At 53.9% G+C, this 10,174-nt stretch overlaps 1 protein-coding gene across 4 annotated transcripts in view; it reads left to right on the top strand.

Moving 5' to 3' along the window:
• Positions 1-4,044, top strand: part of HIPK2 (homeodomain interacting protein kinase 2) — a 176,597-nt gene extending 172,553 nt beyond the window's left edge. For all 4 annotated transcript variants that reach the window (XM_058654902.1, XM_058654904.1, XM_058654901.1 and 1 more), the window contains exons 14-15: positions 2,231-2,397; positions 3,217-4,044. In XM_058654902.1, the coding sequence (XP_058510885.1) occupies positions 2,231-2,397; positions 3,217-3,681 (632 nt within the window). In that variant the 3' untranslated portion in view covers positions 3,682-4,044. The remainder of the gene's footprint in view (positions 1-2,230; positions 2,398-3,216) is intronic.
• Positions 4,045-10,174: the final 6,130 nt, after the last annotated feature.

Consider the following 10,174-nt stretch of genomic DNA (forward strand, 5'->3'; position numbering starts at 1 on the left):
TATTATTTATGGCCCAGTCACAGGGAGCACTCTCTACCCCAAGGATGGCCAGATCCCACCAGTTTTACCATGGCTCCCCACAGGCTATCTTATGAGATTGTTGTAGGCTTTTTGTTTTCATCTGAGCTAACTCAGGCCCAAGGGGAAATGTTTTGGATCCTTGCTGCTCGCAGACAAGAGATGTAACTTAACCTCCTCGGGGTATTTATAACCAGTCCTTGCCACCTCATCCTTCGTGGTGGACACTTCACATGAGTTCTCTTGTCCTCTAGAGAAGGTTCCTCTATCCACAGCGGCTTTCTGTGCGGTGGAGGTTCCCCCAGGTCCCTTGCACCGAAGACCCTTCTCACATTGTCTGTCATGATTACATGCTGATTGTTATGCAGCCGTGCTAGACACAGGTCCCAGGAAAGCAGCTCTGGTTTCTAGAGAGGCTGCCCAACGGGCAAACGGTAGCACTGTCTGTCTTGTAACGTCATCCTGAGTGTGACCATCCCACCTGGGCCTGTCACATGGAGTCCCTGCTGCTGGGAGCCCACAGCTGCAGAGCCCTGAACTTTGAAACTTACCAGAAGGAGTTTTTACAGGGAAACCTCTTTAACCTATCAATTTCCTTCAAGTTTTTTAACTTGAGTTCATGGGGGGTGGGGAATACAAGGTCCTCAGAATCGTGTGGTCTGGCCCCGTCACAGCAGCTGCACACAGGTCTGAAAATGTAGTGAATCTATAGCAGGCTGATTTTTAAGATGATCATGTTGTGTGGCCTATGAATGGTTGGTGAAATAGCCAACTGGCCCTTGGCAGAAAAAAGGTTCCCCACCCCTGCTAGTCTAGGACAAGGGACCCTGGCTTTTGAGAGGCCCCAGGCTGCAACTGTGCCCTTCTGTCCCCTCTTGGAGCCCCTCTTAAATTCTTCAATGTCACCAGATGGTAATAGGGAAGTCTGGCAGGGTTTGCAGAACATGGAGAACTGTAGCTGTGGTGGCATAGAAATCCAGCTGGTAGAAGTATTCTGGACACATGCCAGGATTCACTGAATGCAGGGCACCATGAGTGACATGTTCAAGTCAGCTAAGGAGGGTGAAAGGGGCGGGGAGGGGAGGCTTGTGACCTTCCCCTCCTCAGCTCGGCCTCGTCCCGTCGAGCAGAGCCGCCCTTTGGCTTCATCTTAAGGACCCCGCACTGCCTGCTTTGAGCATGGGACAAGGCCAGCACAAGACCACTTCAGCATAGCATTGGACCTCTCTATACTTGTCCATCAGGTCTTTTGGACACCTGACCTGGGCCATCCAGTACTCCTCCATGACCTTGACCTGAAGTTGACCCTCCACCCCTTGCTGCCCAATCTCCACTTCCTTACTGTCACCAGCTGCTACTCTCACGACATGGCAGCAACTCAGGAAGACATGGTTGGATGGGTTTAAACAGCCTCTGTAAAGGTTCTTTGTCCCTAGCTGGGCCTCCAGGAGCCATCCTAGCTGGTATGTCACCTGCCTCACTCTGACAGTCTCTGGCCAGCCACTGGGGGTGTGGCCCACCCCAGCAGTGTGTCAGCAGCACCCTGGCACCTGTTAGAAGGTGCACTCTGAGGCCCACCCAGGCTATGGTGCCATCTGCTGGCCAGAAAGCATCTCTGTAGGGAGGAGGGAGCTCTTCCAGTTACGGCCTTCTGGTCAGTGCTGTGGGGAGAGTCCTTCGTTTTGGGCACATTCAGTTCTCATGCCTTTGCCTGGCTGCCTTTCTCTCATCCTGCTCTAGGTGAAGAGATTAGACCAGAGAGTTCCCAAGCAGCTGTTTCAGCTGCCATAGCTCATTTTAGTCGCTCCCTGAGCACCTCCATAGGCACAATGTCATGGAATCCCCATTACTGCCCGCCAAGGAGACTAAACAGGAATCTACAGCCATCTCTCAGACACTGGAAACCACATGGCTGGAAGTCCAGGGGACAGGGTAGCTTTGGGTCCAGCTGTGGGTGGCAGCTTACTTCATTCCTGATGCACTATCCCCCTTTTTCTTAGCTTCGTCCCCTCATCTGCAGCCCCAATCCCCCACCCTCTAGATGAAGGGAATACACACATCAAAGCTGCCAGTGCCAGGGTCAAGGCCATGACCTTGCTGGGCCTGGGGACCTCTTGAGGCTAGTGCAGAGGTGGGTCACATCCTCTCCTGGAAGGTTACTTTGAGAAGAGAGCAACTTTCAGGCTACTAACCTGTGACCTCTCTCCTGCAGCTACAGTGAACACCACTCACCACGTGTCCTCTTACAAGTCCAAGTCCTCCAACAATGTGACCTCCACCAGCGGTCACTCTTCAGGGAGCTCATCTGGAGCCATCGCCTACCGGCAACAGCGGCCGGGCCCCCACTTCCAGCAGCAACAGCCTCTGAATCTAAGCCAGGTGAGCCCCGGCCCCCCCCCCCAGCACCTTCCCCCCACCCAGCACCTACCCCCCACCCAGCACCTGCCCCAAGAGCCTCAGGGGGCCCTGCCACCCCCACCTTATTCTCCCTATCCCCCACCTCCTCCCATCCCTGCCCAGCACCTGCCCAAGAGCCTCAGAGGAGGCCTCTGGAGTGGCCCCCTCACGCTCAGCCGGGAGCAGGAAGTTTGCCAAGTGACACTCCAGTGACTGTGGCCAGTGACTCACAGGCAAGTTGCTGTCACTGGGTCACGGAGAGCAGAGAACAAAGTGACTTGTCTAAGGTTACCAAGCACTCTACATGTGGTGTGGAGCTAAAAATAGGAGCCCACAGATTGTTTCCCCCTCCCCCACCTGCAGAGGGTCAGACAGCAGGGAGAGCTCTGCAGTGCCCCTCACTGGTGGGGGTGGGTAGGGGCAAGGGATGCATCCCAGAGACCCCAATCCAGGGAGGAATGTGCTAGCCTCTGACCCCTTATAATGATGACTCAGCTTCTCCAGGTAAGAGACAGCTGGGAGAATCCTGAACAGCAGTGATTCCCAGTCCAGGCTTCCAGAACTTTCTCAGCAAGTGAGAAAGCAGGAGTCCTTTGGGTCCTGGTAACCTTGCCACTGGCTTTGTCCACATGGTGAAGACCAGGCCTGGGAACTGCCCCACTCAGCCCAGGCTCATTGTCACTGTGTCACAGAAGGAAGCATCCTTGGCCACACCCACCACTCCTCTTCTCCCCCCTGCCATCTCCTACCCCTGCACCCCCTTCCCAGCCTGCAGCCCTCCTGAGTACCTCCCATCCACAGGCCCAGCAGCACGTCACCACGGACCGTTCCGGAAGCCACCGACGGCAGCAGGCCTACATCGCTCCCACCATGGCTCAGGCGCCCTACTCCTTCCCGCACAACAGCCCTAGCCATGGCACCGTCCATCCCCACCTGGCCGCCGCCACTGCCCACCTCCCCACCCAGCCCCACCTCTACACCTACACGGCGCCCGCCGCCCTGGGTTCCACTGGCACCGTGGCCCACCTGGTGGCCTCCCAAGGCTCAGCGCGCCATCCCGTGCAGCACACTGCCTACCCGGCCAGCATCGTCCACCAGGTGCCCGTGAGCATGGGCCCCCGGGTCCTGCCCTCTCCCACCATCCACCCCAGCCAGTATCCGGCCCAGTTTGCCCACCAGACCTACATCAGCGCCTCTCCAGCCTCCACCGTCTACACTGGATACCCACTGAGCCCTGCCAAGGTCAACCAGTACCCTTACATATAAACACTGGAAGGAGGGGGGAGGTGGGAGGGAGGGGAGGGCCCTGTAGAGGGAGCAGAGGAGGGGCAGGTGCTCCGGGACCTAGGAAGGAGCTGGCTTTTTATACTGAAGACACCGCACACAAACAATGCAAATGGGGGAGGGGGTGGGGACAGGGATGGGATGCAACTGAAACTTGAACTGGGAAGTGGGAAGACTTAGAGCAAAGAAGAGAACATTTTAAAAAGGAAGGGATTCAGGAGGGGGAAATCTATGCTTTTTATTTAAAAAAAAAAAGAAAGAAGAGAAAAAGGAAAAAAAAAGTCAACAACAAAAACCACAGCTCACACACCCATTCTGCACCAAACTGGAAAGGAGAAGAAGAGAGCCACAGGAAGATTCCAGAAGGGGGCCCCAGTGTCGGAAGAACTTTATCTGTGAACTTTTCAAAGCTTATTTTCATATGGCAGCAATTGACATTGAGGACTTTGCTGTCAGGGGCACCTCATGTGGAAATCCAATAGATTTTTAATTAATCATGAGAATTAGGGATTTTTCCAGAACTCTACAGAGTCGACACCCCCTCCAGAATGTCATGGTTGTAGCCTGAGGAGGCTGAGATTTCGGGATTGGGCTGGGGTTGGCAAAGCTTTGTCAGGAATGTTGGGGGCCAGCCAGATTGAGAGAAGACCCCACCCCCACACTCCCATGAGGAGCGGGCGGCGTCTCTGAGCACTCTGGACAAATCCCTAAGCAATGTTATGCCTCAAATGTCATTACTAATGTGTGTTGCAAACTTTGGGGTTCCTTTTTTTTTCCCGAAGATTTCTTTCTTCTCTTAATCAGCCCCTAGTCCCATAGTGTAGGGCTAGCGTTCATGGTGGACGCCCAAGTAGAATGTAGCACCCTGCACCCCCAATCCTCTACCTGTGTTCACCCCCGATGATACCAATAGACGATTCCTCCATGTAATTGCACAAAGAGACAAAATGGTAGAACATAGGCAAGTCACCAGTGTGGCGGGTCCAGACAAGGGGCCCTGGCCACCCTACCCGGCTCCTCCTAGCACCGCTGTCACGGCCCGCGCAGTCTCAATTCCGCCTCGTTCCCTCCTAGTGCCTTAGCAAACGACGGACGCGGTGTAAGGGTTTACTTCCACTGGTACTCCAAGAACCAGGGCTGAGGCTCACCGCTCGGTCTCAGCTCTTCTGTTGTGCTGTTGTCACACGTTTCACTCTGGTCTCTCCTTTCTCCCTTTGGTTTCTCGTGCCCGTTGTCTCCCCTGGGCTGTCAGCTCACGGATGTCAGGGAAGCCAGCAGCGGCTGGAAGGACAGAGTCCGTGGGACGAGCCACGTGGGAGCTGACGATTGCAGGCATGTGCAACGATCGGTTGGGGGTTTTCAGTTGACTTCTGCTTAGGGTGGGGATGGGAGATGTGCAGAGACCCAGAGGGACTCCCCCACCTTCCCGCCTGGCCACCAGTGAGGAAGGAAGGAGGCTGGTCCTGCACTCACACAGGGAGCCCTACCAGCTCCCAGGGGGCTACATTCTGCGTTCTGGCCCGACCCCGTCCCTCCATAGACAACTACCATCCTCCAGTTGCTGTTGAGTTCTTCCTTCACGCGTGACCCACGTCTGTGGTTCTGGTTTCAGTATTGGAGGGGTCTGGTGGGCGGAAGGCTGAAGGGATGCTTCAGAAGGTGCAAGGGCCCAGGGGCCCTGCCCTGCTGGGGAGGACCCACCCAAGGAACAGTTACATTTCCAAAGAAATCTGCCCCCCTTCCTCGTGTGCTCCTTTCATGTGTCCTGGAATTACTCCAGGCTCTAAACACTGCCGGTGATGTGGGGAGTTGGTGGCGGGGGCGGGGAGTGCGCCCTCCATGCATAGTTAACAATTGTGAAACGCAGGGACGCTGGAGGGTATCAGGCTGGGCATGCAGCCTCAGAAGGTGACCATCGCTGTGCAGTCCTCACGGGACCCCCTTCACCAAGCTTCCGAGGCACAAAGAGAGCTTCCCTGTCTCAACAGCTCCATCCTCATCCTCTTTGCTTGCCTCCTCACTCTGCCGTCCCTGTGAGCTGGCTACTGTGAAAGATTTTTGTAGTGATAGCCACCCTGATTTAGTTAACGAAGCCATCACTTAGCTCTTAGCTGTGAAATGACTCTGGATACTTCCCCACCTCCACTCCCTACTCCACCATCAATTCTCACTCACAAAGAGAAAGATCCCCAAACTGGAAACGCCTCAGTTGAAGGGCTTGCGCCGCAAGGGAAGGCTACTCGGGTGGCATCACTAAGCAGTGTCAGGATCTGGGGGGAAAGCAGGGAGGTGCTCTCTCCTGGGCTCGTGGTCCACACCAGCTACATAGAGATGGGGAGGGGGTGCCTAACCTGAGGTCACGTGCAACAGGTGAGAGCAGAGACCTCCCAGAACCACCTGCTGTATAGCACCTGGTAACAGATTTTGGGTGGCCAGATGGCAGCAGTTGCCAGTCAGGGCTCCAGTCTCACCTAGGGATAAGCCTCAATTTGCCTTATTGGGGGGCACCCTGGGCTCCCCAGCACAGTGCAGTTCCAGCCCTTTGTAGAACCCATCTTGTAGGGGAGAAGGACAACACAACATGTTCCTACCATCTTAAGAAAAAGTCTTTCGTCTGCTTACGTTGGAGGCTTCTTACTCTTTGGCCTGTTTTCTTTCCTCTTCCGGATCAGGACTGAAACTTCCATGCTGCTCATAAAGATAATATTGTACTAATTATTTTTGTTATTGCCGTTGTAATTGTGATCATGATCATCGTGTTGATATTTTAGTCAGGGTTTTAAATGCACATGTATACCAGGTATCTCTGTTTTTCCCTTTAATATTTAAACTTACTTTTATGATGTATCTGTGAGTATGTTAAATAGACTGGACGGACAGACAGATGTCCAGCTTTGTCAGGCGAGAAGGAAACAGTCCTTGTCACTTGTGTCCCACAAAGAGCCGTGACGGAAGCTGCACCGAGGCATGGAAGCCTGAAGAGGCGGCACAGCCTTGGGCTGCGCTCAGCCCCTACCAGGCGCCTGCAGGGTGGTCTCCGCTGTATATGTTTCCCCCAGTTTCCAATTTCCCATGACCTGATGAAGCATCTCATGGCCGTGGCAGAGGTGGGGGGCACTGAGTCTTCAAGCCCCTGCATGACTTCTTGAACCCTAGGCCCCACTTCTCCGTGTTTCTCATATCTGTTAGCTGCACCCTGGGCCTGCCGCATCGCTAATGCTTAAAACGGAAGAAACTTCTCTGCCCACAGCGGCCCCACTGCTTTCCCATCAGCACACCTGGAATCTGACTTGTCCCTGTCCGCACAGAGCAAAAGGCTCCCCCATGGCTGTAACGAGCTAGAGTGAGAGTGACAGACAGGCCAGGGGCACCTCCCCCAGGACCTTCTAGCTTCCTTCTCCTCCTTGTAGTCCATAACCATGCCACCAGCTTTTCCCTGCTCAGCCTGCCTTGTGTCCTCTTAGCTCCTAGCACACCACTAGAGGGAGCCACGCTGGGTGGCAAGTGGGGTAAGACCCCAGAGTTCCTGAATGGAGTCCAGCAGCTACTCAGATATGGCTAACCAACAAGAGAGCCTGGTGAGGCCCCACAGCTGCCCCACTGGACTCTGTGCTGTGTGTAATGGGTGCTGGCATCCTGTGCACCAAACCTGGAAACCACCAGCCATGAATGAAGAAAGTGGAGATGGCTGGCTCCACGGTTGCTCAACCCACATTGGCACATGCCTTAGTGCCAGGCCGGAGCTGGCCCAGGAGGAGCCCCATGCGGGGAAGACAGCAGTTCCGATTGAGGGCAGGATGTAGAGGACAACCAATTGGCGCCATGTCATCCACAGGTCCGGTTGCTTCTGCATGTTGAGTCCTGGCTGATGCATCCAGGTATTAGCACACTTGCCTCTGTAATGAGTCATACTTTGTGACATTTGGGGTGTTCTCCAGGGAATGGAATGAACAGGCCAATAGGCAGGAGGACAGCATGTGGTTAGGGGTAATTCGAAGGGAGAAGGATCTGGACACATCAGTGTGGGTCTGTCTGCATCACTGGCTGTCCTGAAATGGAGGGCCTCGCAGGCTGGGCCGTGTCCTCTTTGGGGTGCTGAAACCCCAGGGTGTCAGACGTTGGGTGACGTGGAGATTAGCAACCACTGCTAACAACTCCTTCAGCTCGCTGTCATGATGGGAATCGCAAACCCTCTTTGTAAGTTGAGCTTGTGGCAGACGACATGGGTGGTATGCGTTGTGGACGAGTGAGTAGAGCAGATGTTCTTGGAAAACTGGAGGGAGCAGGTGAGGAGGATTGAGGAAGTATTTCAAGATGGTTCCCGGTTGCTAGGACAAGCGTGGGTCCCCACTTGCATCCCAGGGTCTTCCTTGGTGGTGCCAAGGGCAGAGGGTCCTAGCGGACCATTATTACCCTTGCTGGCCTGCTGAGCAGCTGCTGAGATGGAAAACTGCAAGAAGCCAACAGCCAGTTCCCCTCAGTGAACAGCGAGGCCTAGGCCGGGAGTGTGCCACACCAGCCCAGTGGCTCTGCCCCAACTTGTTGCAGCCCCAGGGACTTGCTGAGCTTCTCCTGTGTGTGTGTATGTGTGTGTGTGTGTTTCTCTCTGACATGTTTCTGCAGAGATCCAGCAGGGAGGCCTCACCACTGAGCAGGCCAGAGATGCTCCCCACCACCTTGGAAAGGAAGGCAAAGCCATTCCTTTCTTTAGCCAAAGAACCCCTTCTCAAACACACCTCCAGAGATAGATGAAATGGCACCCCACCCCCTTCCCTCATTAATTCCTTTCTGGGCAATAATGACATCATTGGTAATGCCACTCCATTCGTCCTTGTCTTTCCTCTCCCTTAAAATAAATAAATTGTGTTTATTTCAAGCCTGCACTCATCTTCTGAGAGGAAGGGAGTAGTGACCTTCAATGCTGCTGTCAGAGGGTGGGCCACCCTGGGGATGGTGCCATGCCAACCCACCAGGTAGCTCAGCCACTTCCTGGGCTGCAGGTGACAGGACTTGCCCTCTCTGATGCCTGAACGCTTGGCCGTCTCCCCTCCACAGGCCAGTCTCAGAAGATGGCAGGCTGGGTTTCAGACACAAGAGAGACCCCCCTCCAGGTGTGGGGCGTTACGTGGCAGTAGCATCCTGTGCATCGGACGTTTTATGTCTGTGCGGCAGCGCCCTCCCCGTAGGGCTTCTGAGAGAGAGCTGGCTGCAGCCCCATGCTCCCCTTCAGATCTGTGAGAGTGCACCACTGCCTTGGAGAGGCCTGCGGTGGTTTACAACACTGGCTGGCTGTTGATTAATGCGAACTGGATCCCTGCTGTGGGGGACAGCAGCATCTGTGGGCTGCTCTCCCTTGTCTAGACACACAGAGCCTCTCAGCCCCGCCCCAGCCGTCCCTACTTACAGATTAGGGAGCATCAAGGAAAGAGATTGTAACAGTGGTCCAGAATCCTCAACTTGCCAGTCAGTTTCTTTGTCATCAGACCTTTAACCAGGATGTGACCTCTGTGTGACTGTTTCCATTTGTTAGCCCTGTGACCGATGACTAAGATACTCCCATGTCCCATGTGCCAAACACTGTGCATTGCTCACTGGTTGTCTCCATTCCTCTGAGTCTTTATGACAGCCCCAGAGATTGGCAATATTGGTCCCTTACCAAGGGGGAGCTCTGGGCCTGCTGAGCTCCTAGCCCTACCACTTCCCACGCCTGAGGACACACAGCTTGGAAGAGGGCAGCCAGGCTAGCCCCTGCTACAGCTGCCCAGCTTCAGCATGGGGCCTGCAGCAGCCATCCTCGGCCACCTCTGTGCTTCTGCTCTGTACGACAGAAGACCTTTCAGGCGTGTCGCCCACCCACCCCTGCCACCCCTAACCTGTGGCATCAGCAGAAAGTCTGTGCGGAGAAGGAGTGCGAGCTGCATGCAGGAGGAAGCAGCAAAGTGAGTTTGACTTCCTGTGAAGAATCTTGATGGGGGAAGGGGAGTTTCTTTAATTCTCAGTAGATTTCCATTTAGATTTCTTCCCAGCCTGCCAACTAGCTTTAGCCATGCTGCTAAAACAAACTCTTAGAGAGTAAAGGAAAAAAAAAAGTTTTCTTCTTTTACAAAAAAAAAAAAAAGATACTTTTTGTCTCACCTATAGTTACTTCTAGAAAGGCAATATTAAAAGTATATATTTTTTTCAAAATGCTATTTTTTACTGCACTTGTTAAATACCAGGACAGCTCTGATTCCTGTGGCAGATCCACTCTTCAGCCCTGGTCAGGACCAGTCGCAGGATTCACACCAAATTTGTAAGTACCGTGTGTGAGTCTGGTGTCCAGGAACTTTTTCACTTTTTTTTTTCTTTCTATTTTAAAAAAGAAGGAGGACAAGATGATTGTTTTAAAAGAAGGAACACAATTTTCTCTCTAGGCAGATACCCTTCTCTGAAGACAGGAGGCAACCATTGTAGAAACCGAGGCAAATCCCTACCC

Source organism: Ochotona princeps, chromosome 25 (genome assembly GCF_030435755.1).
Source record: "Ochotona princeps isolate mOchPri1 chromosome 25, mOchPri1.hap1, whole genome shotgun sequence".
NCBI lineage: Eukaryota > Metazoa > Chordata > Mammalia > Lagomorpha > Ochotonidae > Ochotona > Ochotona princeps.